The sequence below is a fragment of the Rhea pennata genome, chromosome 10 (assembly GCF_028389875.1).
Source record: "Rhea pennata isolate bPtePen1 chromosome 10, bPtePen1.pri, whole genome shotgun sequence".
Classification (NCBI taxonomy): domain Eukaryota; kingdom Metazoa; phylum Chordata; class Aves; order Rheiformes; family Rheidae; genus Rhea; species Rhea pennata.
This window is the reverse complement of record NC_084672.1, coordinates 4,551,465-4,564,480: the sequence shown is the minus strand read 5'-3', so window position 1 is coordinate 4,564,480 and position 13,016 is coordinate 4,551,465. Positions and strand designations below refer to the sequence as shown.

The 13,016-nt window shown below is 38.9% G+C and overlaps 1 protein-coding gene and 1 long non-coding RNA gene across 3 annotated transcripts in view; both read left to right on the top strand.

Moving 5' to 3' along the window:
* The window catches only part of LRRC28 (leucine rich repeat containing 28), a 56,529-nt gene extending 47,929 nt beyond the window's left edge, over window positions 1-8,600 (top strand). For both annotated transcript variants that reach the window (XM_062583829.1, XM_062583830.1), the window contains one exon: window positions 3,956-8,600. In XM_062583829.1, the coding sequence (XP_062439813.1) occupies window positions 3,956-4,028 (73 nt within the window). In that variant the 3' untranslated portion in view covers window positions 4,029-8,600. The remainder of the gene's footprint in view (window positions 1-3,955) is intronic.
* Window positions 8,601-11,002: 2,402 nt separating this feature from the next.
* Window positions 11,003-12,135, top strand: LOC134144687 (uncharacterized). Its single transcript, XR_009959450.1, has 3 exons — window positions 11,003-11,195; window positions 11,549-11,660; window positions 12,030-12,135. It is a non-coding gene; the product is annotated as an uncharacterized LOC134144687 (long non-coding RNA).
* The last annotated feature ends 881 nt before the right edge of the window (window positions 12,136-13,016 follow it).

Genomic DNA, 13,016 nt, shown 5'->3' with positions numbered 1-13,016 from the left:
AAGCCACATTCTGCAATGGAAAAACATCAGAGAGATTTCAATTGGTTCTACTTAAATCTCTAGGTTTAATCTAGGAAGAATCCAGGATTCAGCACCCTGGGAAGAGCCACACCCTTTCAAGAGAGGTTTTCTGATCTGTGCTAAAGTACTTTGTACTTTAGACCTAGGTTTGCCAACAGTTGAGCTCAAATGTACTTGTGTGTAAATACTGGTGAAAATTGGCAGTATGATTGGATTTTTTTTGTCACTTTTTTGCTGATGTGCTTCATTTTTCCTCTGGTACTACTCAGCTGGTTGTGCCCTCTTTTCTTTTTGCAAGGGTGTGGGAGAGAAAATTTGCCATATTCTGTGCAGGAAGTGGTGCATGCTTGAAGTTTAAGATGCTTGAGAAAACTGCAGGAAAAAAAAGGGAGTATGCTAATTTTTGATTGTGCACTCAACATTACTACTTGCAAGTTAGGTGTGTTCCAGTGCAGAAGGTAAGACAGCAGCCCATGCAGGTCCTTTCCATCTCCTTGTTCCTGAGTGGAAAGGTGGCCAGCAGCAACCTAATCTCCTTGCCTCCCACAATGAATCCCTCTTTTGAATTTCCCAAGGGCTTTTAATTGTTTTGCTTGGAGATTCTTCTCTAATTTTCTTCCTGTTTGGAAGACAGTCCCCTCTCAGAGTGCATCAGTATGTCACCAAAATAGCACTACAGGTATTGGGGCAGTAGAAGGAAATGTAAAATTCTTTTACTCTGCCTAAAATAAGGTCTTAAAAGTGAACAACAAGGAGGCTTTGTCCCGTTCATAGCTGGTATAACTCAAACAAAATTACAGTACTGTTTGAAACCAAGTTTACTATAAAGAAAAGTCATTTAGGGTTAAACAAGCACATGCGTTGTTCAGGTTCTTTTAGAGAAGTCATATCAAACCATTACTTATAAAGCATCTTCTTAAAGATGGGGGAGTGGAAAGGAAGGTGCTTTTACAAGGAATGTTTCTGAAGATTAATTTTTGGTTCATAAAAGCTCAAGAATGCTGTACAGTTCTTGTCCTGCTGAAATCCATTGATTTGCTCGTTATTTTCAATAACAATGAAGAGACACTGCTTTTCAATAGGAGAGTGTTTACGAAAAAGAGGGTAACTGTTGATTCTCGTTGATGGTATTAGTCATTTTTCCACAGCTACATCACAGTCTTTTTTTGCTGTGTGTTTTTGGCATAATAGGTATTTGATTTGTAAGCAATTCAACTTTATGAAATGAAAACAACTTTGGTATGTCAAACTTGGGCAACAGCCAGAAGGCTGCATAAAATGGTATTTTGGAAAAAACATCTTTCTAAGAAAGCTCTTTTAGTTGTTGAGATGGCATTCTTCAACTTGTCTTTGTATTACAGTTCAGTCAGATACTTAAATTCAATGGTATTCGTGCTGATTTGTAGGTTAGATGAGTGGACAGTGAGGTGGATTGAGAACTGGCTGAATGGCAGAGCTCAGAGGGTTGTGATCAGTGGTGCAGTCTAGTTGGAGGCCTGTAGCTAGTGGCATCCCCCAGGTCATCAATGACCTGGATGAAGGGACAGAGTGCCTCCTCAGCAAGTCTGCTGATCATACAAAATTGGAAGTTGCAACTGATACACCAGCAGGCTGTGTTCAGAAACACCTGGACAGGCTGGAGAGTTGGGCAGAGAGGAACAAAGGCAAGTGCAGCGTCCTGCACCTAGGGAGGAATAACCCCATGCACCAGTACAGGCTCGGTACTGACCTATTAGAAAGCAGCTCTGCCGAGAAAGACCTGGAGTCCTCGTGGACAACAAGTTGACCATGAGCCAGCAATGTGCCCTTGTGGCCAGGAAGACCAATGGTGTCCTGGGGTGCATTAGGAAGAGTGTTCCCAGAAGGTCAAGGGAGGTGATCCTGCCTCTCTACTCAGCTCTGGTGAGGCTTCATCTGGAGTACTGTGTCCAGTTCTGGGCTCCCCAGTACGAGAGAGACATGGAGCTACTGGAGAGAGTCCAGCGTAGGGCTGTGAAGGTGATCAGAGGGCTGGAGCATCTGCCCTATAAGGAACGGCTGCGAGAGCTGGGCCTGTTTAGCCTGGAGAAGAGAAGACAGAGAAGGGATCTTATCAATGAATACAGATATCTGAAGGGAGAATGTCAAGAGGATGGGGCCAGACTCTTTTCAGTGCCACCCAGCAACAGGACAAGAGGCAATGGGCGCAAACTGAAACACAGAAAGTTCCATCTGAATATGAGGAAGAACTTCTTTCCTGTGAGGGTGACAGAGTACTGGAACAGGTTGCCCAGAGAGGTTGTGAAGTCTCCTTCTCTGGAGGTATTCAGAACGCACCTGGATGTGATCCTGTGCAACATGCTCTAGGTGACCCTGCTTGAGCAGAGGAGTTGGACTAGATGATCTCCAGAGGTCCCTCCTGGCCTCAACCATTCTGTGATTCTGATTTAAATAAAATTGTTTCCACATTAGTCTTTATATTGTAATTGGCATAAGATGTTACAATCAATAATTTCCTTCAAGCAGTGAGCTGCATTAGAGTGGTATAATTTTTTTAAGAAAGTGATGGAAATCTACTTGTCACTAAATCCTTGCATTACCTAGAATAAGCTAACAATGGGAGAGTTTAGCTAGAGTCCCCAGAAACCAGAAAACTCTGAAATCTGATTAAATTCTATCTGTTGCTCATTGTAAAGCTTACAGTATGTGATAAGTATCAATACTCACCTTTATGGTTTAGAAAAAAATAAGTTTACAACTTGACAAAAACATATCTTTTTTCTATTTTTTTTTCCTGGAGGAACACCGTATTAACATTCTGAAGTATATCAGTTGAAAACATTTTATTTCTGCCTGTTTTTCACTTGTTTAAAAAAATTTTAATTAGCTTATGCAAATTATCATTCCCTCCCTTAGACAAGAATGTACTGTGTTTTATAAAATGCAATAATGAGTAAGATCTTGAGTAGCTGACATTTGATGCACATCCAGAGAAAATTAGATCTAGATAGGGTAGTCTGTCATTCTTATCTCTATAGCTCTTGCACTTGCCATGGTAAGATTATATGGAATTGTAGAGGTGTGATAGCTGGTTTATAAAGATGTGAAGGACAGGGCTTCAGTGCTAAAGAGCTTACGGTGGCCATGAAAACACCCAGGGTAAGGTTCTGAGCATTTGAACAGTACTGATTAGCACATGCCACATTCATACCAGTAACTTCTGTCTGGATTTACGTAGCATATTCTGTATCCTCTTACAGGAAGGGAAGGTTAAGTGTAGAATTGAATTTCTTCATGTGAAAAAGCACAGATGACATTAGTAGTGGGTGAAGTGTGATTTCTGCATTGGTAAAGATGAGATTTTAACATTTTTCAAGAAGATATCTAGGTCCCTGCCGGGCTGGGGAAGGTCGCAGTGGAGCACAGGAAGGCTAGTATCATGCTTTCACATCGATGCCTCTGCTATTGCATCTGGCTCAACGGGGCAGCCCGGCTTGTCCATCAGCCTTTCCGAAGATTTAAGCCCCGTTTGTTCACTGAGCTGAACTGAAGGAGGACCTTGGACTTCAGTAATTTCATGCCTGTGAACAACCATTTAAGAAACACACGAGCAAAGCTGAATCAAAGAATTACCAGCTATTTTCATTTTTGCTGTTAAACCTACTGGCTGAAACAGCCAGCCACACCCTCTGCAGAAAGAGAAACTGCATTCCCTTGCTTTAGGCTGAACACAAAAGAAACCGGGAAGGTTTTGAGAACCCCTGCAGTGTTTCCCTGCTGCTCTATCAGTCACTCATATATGGCAAATGAATCTTCTTTTGCAAATGTGTTGAAATAGGCTAATCCTGTATTTTTATAAACCATCATATTGTCTGCTGTGGAATGGGGCCAGTAGCTTTAACGTTGTACTGACAACTCTTTTCTCCCCCCCGCCCCTTTCCTTTTTTCTCTGCAGGAGGACAACTGTTAGTTTTGTGGCATACTGCTGCTCCACCCAGTGTCTGCAGACTTTTGACCTACTGAGTTGATAAACACTTAAAACTACTCAGGAGTGCTGCCAGCTGCAAGCTGCATTAGACTCTGTAGCCCGTTGGTACTGGAATACTGTGTGTGTGCGTATGTGCCAAAGCAGCCGAAGTGCCCGTTTGGGAACATGGAGAGGCACTTAATTCCTGCCCTATCAAACTTGGATGAACTGCAGAAACTTTTCGGAAGTGTAAATACCAGGCTTTTTCAAGTATTAACTTCTCTCTCCTCAAAGCGTACAAACCAAACAAATTCACGAGTCCCATCTCCAGATTTACAGTATTTTTCAAGTGTGGCAGATTTTCAAGTGAGACCAATTCTAACAGTGTTCAATTGATCTGTAATTAAAAAAAAAAAAAAAAGTGTATTTCTGACAAGCCAGTTTTCGATTATTATACCTCTCCCATCCTCTTCACTGTGCAGTGGGATGCAGGTGTATAGATCTAAACCCAGAGAAACCTTTGAAGGATCACAATGACTCTCCTGTTGAACTTGGCTTTATTTTCTCCCACTTGTCTTAATTTTATCAATACAGTTACCCCAGTTATAAATTGAACTTTTGTTAGCTAACTGGTATTTAAATCTGTGTGTTCAAAGCAGGTCTTTCTGATACTGTTAAAAGTCACACAGATTTCCTTGGAATAATGAGGATATGTGCAGAGACTTAAGAACCTGTTTTGATAACGAAGGCTGATGCTGATGTCTACACTAAGTGGTCTTGCTCCAGCATGTTCGGGGATGCTTTTTAGGAAACACTTTCCCTCTTGCTTCTTTGAGTCTTTCAGGAGAAAGAAGACTTTAAATACAAATTTCACTTGAGAAGAATAGTAATATGATGGTAAATATTTATCTGTATTTATTGTTTTGGTAAGTGCGGACTGTAGACCTGCAAAGAGCCAAAGAGCTGTTCTTCATCCTTTTCTTGGTTCAGCATTTGGCTGATTTCTGAAAGAGGTTCAGTTGAGTGTCATAACCTCAGAGAAAGCTGGAAAAGGGGCAAAAGTATTTGTGTGTCCATGTGTAGGCGTACATGCATACATAGGTGTCTTCACAAAAGGGCTGTAACATTTATTTAGTATGTTAATAGTAGATTTAGTACAAAATTCTACTCATCTTCGTGGGGGTCCTTTTTTTGTTTGATCATGTTGATTTTAAATAAAGGACAAAGGATGGAAAAAAGGCCCAAAATGTCTACATAACTTAAATTTTTAACTTTACATTGAAACAACTTACACAAAATCCACCCCTCTTGGCTTGTTTTGGAATACATAAATTTTTAATACAATGTCTTCATGATTTATTCTTAGGTGTAAACCAGGTGTTAATTTAACAGTGTTCAGCTTTGTGCAGTAGTTAGTTACATGCTGAAATAGATATGAATGAAAGAGTTTGTTATAAAAATGGCAAGATAAAGTGGCCTATTTGGTAGTGTATTAGCATATGTTGTGGTGAGGTGCGCATACTTTGAAGGGAGGAGGCATTAAAATGTTTTCCTTTTGCCAAAGAAGCATTTGTTCCTGCTGCAAGCTTCCTGGCATTTCTTCAACACATAGAGTATCCTATGAGCTTAAAAAGAGTACCAAAAGGGCAGTTTTGGGGGGGTGGAATTTTTCGGCTGTGCATGTTACTCATAAAAACTGTGCTGGTTTTACTGGGTTGGTTTCAGAGAGTTGAATTGGCATTAAGAAATGTAGAGTTTAATCCTTCAGGAATGCAAGTATCATCTACTTTTTAAGAATTGTGAAACTTTCTAAAATAAATCCCATTTAGTAAAACTGCTTTGCAGTAGGGGAAAGAGCCATGTCCAAGCAGACTTTGTACTATTGGATTCCTTACTGTTGCTTCACTAATTTGTTTCAATTTTGGTATCCCCAACAGGCCTCCCTACCAAGTGGGGTTTACCTAGAAGCTGCAATACGAATCTTCAGCTGTTTTCTTTTTCTGCAGTACTACACATTTGAGGTATAAATTGCCTGTGTTCAATATATGCCTACATCAGAAATGTGCAAGTGTAGTACCGAATCCACTATTCTAATGGATGGCACATGCAGATGTCATTAAATGGTTTAATTTGCCCTACAGTCACTGTCATGTGTTTTTTAGCTTTTGGAATAGAGCTATTGTGAATTGACCTGGCATTTTAAAAGGTGTGTAAACAGGAAAAAAAACTGTGAAACACACCCATTTTGAAATGGCACCTGATGCCACACACTCGTCCTTCCCTTAAGTAAGGTATTGTTGGAGTGAAAATAATCCTGCAAAATATTCTGACAGAAAACTATTGTAGTATTATGTGTATTGATTATTGGTGCAATATTCTGATCATGATGTTTCAGTATCATTGTGGTTTCCTCTGTATTCTCTGAAGATGTTTTGTTGACAGTTTATTTTTTTGTTATCATTAGCAACTCATAGACTTTGTTTAAAACAAAGTTTATTTCTGAATTCTGTCTGTGAATGGTGTTTTGGAGTTAAATCTTTTGGTCAGTTAAAAGGCGCAGGCTTGTGTTTTAATAAGAGTCAACAGTAAGAGTGGAGCTTGACTTTTTTTTCCCCCAATCTAATTATTTTTTATTGGCTTCGTATCAGTGTCTTTATTATTGTCTGCAAGTGAAGTTCAGCAGAAGAAATTCTGATTTATTCTATAAGCGGGGTGAATCTTAACTAACATTTTGATAGATGATATATCAAGAATGGAATGTTCAATGAATAAATGACTTAAGCATGCAATTGAAGCTGAAATGTCATACCCTATTTTTTTAAAAAGAAAAAAGAGGAAAGCCAATATATAGACTGAAAATGTAGCTTAAATTCATGCGTCCATTTTTGATCCAGAGTTTGTTTGTATTCGTCTGTATCTTTAGGTGGTATTGTTCTAGATTAAAATAACTCCTTCCTCTCTCATCCAAATTTTTATAACGTTGTTGTTCTACTCTAACAGTATTTCATACTAGCTAACGTGAGGATCCAGCTATGCAAGTTGCACAGAGGGGAGGGAGCTTGTTGCTGATTGAACTGTGCGTCATTAGTTTTTCAGTGCAAGTTCCCATACTTTGTGACTTCTCTTTAATGCTATTACTTCTAAGTAAGTTTGATTGCTCTTGTTGGTCCGGTCTGTTCATTTTGAGATCAGTTTCTCCTTGAGTTTCACAGAACCTGGTGCCAGCAGTGTAAGAAATGACCGTTTCTAAGGATTTCTGTATCATAAAAATACATATTAAATCTTTGCTTAGGGTAGGAGTGGGGAAGTTTCTGAGTTTTTGTTTTTTGGGGTTTTTTTTAACCAGAAATTGTAAGAGTATGGGTGCAGAGGAAGAAAGGTTATAAAGGTTTTTAAACCATCAATATTCCTATAAAATTTTTCTAAGACCAACTCCTAATGCAATTAAGGAACACAGGCATAATTTTTTTGTTGTGATAACAAGTACCTAGTTAATATTATTGAGATGCTACTGGATTTTGCTTATAGAGATAACTTTTTGTTTTACTATAAAGAAAATTGAGAAATTTCTAGCTTCAAAAAAATCCACTTGAGCAGTTGTATACTGGACATTGTTACTTTCAGAATATTGTACTTTGGAGTCTTCCTGCTACTCCTACCGTAGAGGATCAGAAATACAAATGTCCTTTGCTGTGCAAAAAACAAGCTGTAATATCAAGAAGTAAGTGTTTTTCTGTTTTAGCCTGATACTCTTTTATAGAAGTTCATTACAAACCTCCTATTTACTTCATTGTGATGAGGTCAAGATCTTACACTGAGCAGAGTGGAGCTGTTTATTGCCAAGTTGGCTGCAATTCTTATATATCAAATTCTGATGAATCCTTTTTTCTGGCAAGAAGGGATGACAAGTCTGTAATCCCTGTGTGGTAACAGTTTGTCAGATTTTACCGACACTACGGCCAAGTTGAAGATGGGAGAGTGACAGAACTTTCACTGGAGATGGTGACCTTTTTGTTTGTTTGTGAAGGCTGCTAAGGCTGCATCAGAGTACCACTGATAACAGAAGAACCTTTGCTTCCATGTCAGTTGAAGCTGGATCAAGTCTTAACTGATGAGAGAGAAGAATGTGTTTTACCATTGTGGTATTTCTTGCAAAAGTTGGGACAATGAGACTGAAGTCCATGCCTGTTGTTAGGCAACCTTTCTATCTGCAGCTGAATTTGTGTTAATTCTAAGATGTAATTATCTTTGCCTCTTACCTCCCTCTTAATATTACTCACGTTATTGCAAAATGTTAATTTGTGATGGAAGAGGCTGAGTAAATTGAATCCAGAATTTTTATTACTTTTTGTATTACAGACCTATTTTGTAAGAGACCGAAGGTCTGGTGGAAAGAAATGCCAAGGTTCATGTGAAGTCTCCATTGTTTTTGCTACATGCCCTTCTTTGGATTAAAACTTGAGCTTGAATTACAACTGAGTTCAGTCTATGTCTGTCGAAAGCATGTATGTATTGCTTTTAGCGCTGTATTAACTAAATGTCAACAAGTGTGAAAGTGGGCCTGCTAGATGTTTTATTTATAGTAGTGCAATTTATTGTATGTGTTTGTTAATAAACTATATTTTCGGATAGAGTTAGTCTATTGAAGTTGACTGAACTTCTGCTTCTGGTACCATAACCTATATTAGCATGTAGTGTATAATTCTTATTTCAGGTCATTTGCATAGTAATTAGCTAAGAAATCTCCTATCCCAATGATGAGAGTTGGGAGGGAGGAGGAGAGAAACTTTTCAAAATATTTTCACTAAGTCCAAAACACTGCTTCAGTTCACTTACTCTCTTTGTCTCAAACAGATCATGGAGTTTGCCAGATATTGCATAATATGAACAAAACCCATATGGAAACATTACTTAGACCTTTCTATAGATTGATCAAAAGAAAAATAGTTTGCAGTAAGGCTGTGGTATAGGCCACCCTAATAGTCCATAGATGTGGCTGTGGTTCATATAAATCTCCACAAGCAGCATTCAGCAGCTTTTTTTTTTTTTTTTTTTTTTTTTTTTTTTTTTTTTTTTTTTTGCCTATCTAACAGCTCTCATTGAGTCAAAGTTGCCAAGAATAAGTGGAAATTAAGCATTGGTCTTTCCAGTTACCTTACTCCTCGCGGTGCAGTTTTGCTTCAGTCAAGTCTGCTACTCTGCATCTCTTCTGATGATCTGTTAAAGCTGAAAATTCTCTGAATTATTGTCCATGTGTTAGACGACTAGCCTATCTAAATGAGACTTACCTTGGTCAAGGTGACTCTGAATGTCAATTATAATGATGTCTTCAAGGGATTAGAGACCATTCAGACTTCCCTCATCCTTTTTTTTTTGCTAGTAAGTTTGCAGTGACTTGTCTTTTTAGTGTTTTAAAAATGACAACATATATTTTCCTACACCCTTGCAATGTAGGTGAGCTGCTCTATTTGTGTGGTGGCAGAAGGATAATGCAAGTCCAGTGAGTGAGACTGGACAAGGAGAACCGCTCTTAAACTATAACTCTTACCAAGCATGGTATGTCCCTTATGAATTAAAAACAAACTTAACATCCTTTTTCTTTGCAATTAAATGTCGTTGACATAAATGTAAGCTAAGTGGAAACTTCAGAGGCTGAATAATGCTATTGTATGCAGGAAATGAGAAGAGCTGAGGATCCCGCATGGAAAGGCGCTGGCTGTTTTGTGACTTCTAAGCCAAGATTTAAGGCTGTTCTGTGTGATGACATCAGTTTGTGAGCTTGAGAGCCGAAGTAAGCCGCAGCATCTGTGTCTTCCAGCTGCAGTGTTCGTGTAATGTTACAGTAGAGCCTCTTCTCTTCTGCACTGAAGAGTCCTGTCCATGTTCTATAGAAACAGATTAGGAAGGGGTCTCCTTAGGAGTGGCCATTTGTAACTCCCAGATTCATGTCTGCTACTTGAACAAGAGAGCACGAGTTGACCAGTGGAATAGGTACTGTCTTTATTTTGCAATGTTTTTATTAATTAAAACCCTCATAGTGTGCATTTTCAACACCTGCTATGCTCTTCAGATGTCTCCCACTCCCAGGCAAAACACCTGGACGCGTTTGTGAGAGATCTTGAGTTTCGAGAATGGAAGCCTATTGTTGGAGATGTTGAAGTGATTTGACTTTCTAATGATGTCTTTCAGGCAATCAAGGTCTGCTTTCTCAGGTGTCCTGATGTTATTTTATACGTTCATGAGGAATGTAAATGTTGACCAGCTCTTTCTGTTGAAGAAACCTCAGTCGTGGAGGGCTGTTCTGTTTCTAAATGTGACTGTGGCCACTGTAGGCGGGCCAGCGCCTTGCAAGTTCTGTTGTCATTTTCTGTGAATCTTGTGAAGTTACTACCTCATTTAATATATTTTCGGATCAATTGAGAAAGCTTTCTTGTAATATAAAATGCAATATGCGGTTAGTATTGATCTAGTACCATGAATTTTCTATAAATTCACTTCTATAACAGCAAATCAAGCTTAAGAAAGCAAAAATACATTGTTAAATTCCGTTATGGTACAGTTAAGGTCCACTGGACAGCTAAATATTTTGTTTAAGAATGATGAACAACGATGGCACAATCTTTTTCACATAGAGCCTGGAAAATCTGTGCTAGTCTTACTGCCGTTGAAGTAATGAAAAGGTGCAACTCTGGCACTAAGTGTTGTCTATAAGGATGTTTAGGAAGAATTTATTTCTGCTTGTCCCCTTCTGCTGTTTTCATACTTAGCTGTGTGCTGCTTGGTGTTCTGAATCCCTGGCGACTGTCCTTTCCACAGTTTTGGGAGCAGGTAGCTGTTGGAAATCATGATCTGAGGGATATATTTGCGTCTTTTAATTTTTCTTTTTTTGGGGGGGAGGGGGGGTCAGTGATCAAAAACTTGTCAATTCAGCAATGTAACATAGCCCAGATGAAACTGGGAGGGGTATGTAGAGCTGGCTGGAAAGTTGCTTGCTTCCTACTGGAAAGATCAAGCTGGTGGAGTTCAGGAGTCTGCCCTTGTTCTAAGCTTTCTCATTTACAACATCTGTGAAGGAGTTAAATGCATTTATTTATTAAATTTACAGGTGACACTAAGCCAGGTGCAACTGCAATTACATTGCCTGGACAAGATTAGAATTGAACATCATCTTGATAAATTTGAGAAATTATCTGCAGATACTGTGGACATTGCATGGATTTTATGAAAAGTATGTTTAAAAATACAACCACTGTTTTTTCTGAGGGCAAGTATTAATTAATGATGGTAGCAAACATGCCCCTTTCTGCTTCTGTTGATTGACTATCTGGCTGCTGTAACTCTGCCCTTTTAGCTATTATGTTAATCTTGGTATGTTTTCTTTATGCTTTAGAGTTCTAACCATTGATTTTTATTGTTAAAGTAATTAGAAGAATCAAGCTGAATATTCTTTGGTCCGTTTCTGATAATTGTAATTGCTTTGCTGGCACTGAAGTTTTGAGACAGTCTGAGCATGGACTTGAATTTGGCTGCCTTTGCTTTTGTCCTGACTCTGCTGGCTTTCTAATTTCATTTTGCAAAAAGCCAATCAATGTAGACGATACATGAAGAGAAGAATTACCAGGAAAACAGCTTAATTTTCTTCAGAAAGCCTAGCTTCAAAGAGGACTGGCAAGGTCTCCCATATGAATTCTAGGTAAGCGCTCCTTTGAAAATAGGATGAAAAACAGTGAGTAGTCTAGGCAGTGGAGATCCCCACATCTCTTTTCTGTGATGAGATAAAACTAAATTTTCTATGTTTTTTTCTGTTGAGACTACAAATAAGTAGAGCTATTTTTTTCCATGTATTCAGCTTACTGTTCTGTATCTTTATTTTTTTTTTCCTATAGGAGTGCAGTAACTGCCACAATAGGGAGTTAGTTTATATCTTACATCTTTGGAGGATTAAGAGTTAAGAATTGTTGTCATACTTTTGATGATGTGCTTATTGCCCTTACAATTCATTAACACCTGCTTTTGTTTTTCGTCCTGTGTAGTCTAAAACAACAGTCCTTTTCTTTCGCAGCCCTTGTTAAGAGCGATGTTCCATTACAGTCGGTACAGAAGCTCTGGCTGTGGTCCCATGTTTGCTAATGCTGATTTGTGTTACCTGAATGCGGTGACAGAAGTTTCATCAGGTGAGAGCACATAATCACATTTCTGTAAAATTATCTAAATCACAAATATGCAATCTGTTCCAGCTGCAGATGAATAGAGGATATCTGATAATGGATTAACTCGTATTAAATCTGTGTTTATATCAGATTTTTGGATTTAGCAGAATCTAATCCTATCTTCTACTGTCAAACTGGGGGGCTCCGAGTTCTCCTGTTATCTCTGTCTGATTCCTGTAAGGATACTTGGGTGAAGTTTGGGGTGGTTTTTTGGATTGAAAATCTTTCATAAGTATCTCCTTTTTCTTTTCTTCCTCAAGGAAGCCTAAATAGTGTAGGAACTATAATACCTATTAGGTAGAAATTTCTTGCCAGGTGAGTCCTGCTCCGGTGCCCCTCCCTCCGTTGCAGTGCGGCACGCTGTGTACCATCCCTGCCCAGCTGTGGCCCCAAGCTGCAAAGACTGGGAATATTGATTGCAGTCCATCTCATTAAAGTATTATCATGAGGTGTTCATAGGCATGCAGGGACTAGTAACACGGGAACATTTATCCAGGGGGGTCAGGTGTGTCATGCAGCAAGAAGCAGCACGAGGGAGAATGAATATGTGCAGCTTCATCTGCAGTCAGTAGCCTGAGACCTTAACTGTGGCTTTAGCTACTCTTGATTAATTTCATGTGTGGATGCTCTTATTCCAGAATAAAAGCGCCTTGTTCTGAATGAACAGATTAATTCCTTTAATTTCACTTGAGAATAAGTACATGCACATACTCTGAGCTTAAATCTGAGACGGCTATTTCTTTCTATACACTTCTGGATCGGATCTCATGTAGTCAAATCCTTACATTCATTTAATGAGACCTGGTTTATTGTTTAAAAATCTTTCCTTTGGGAAGTAT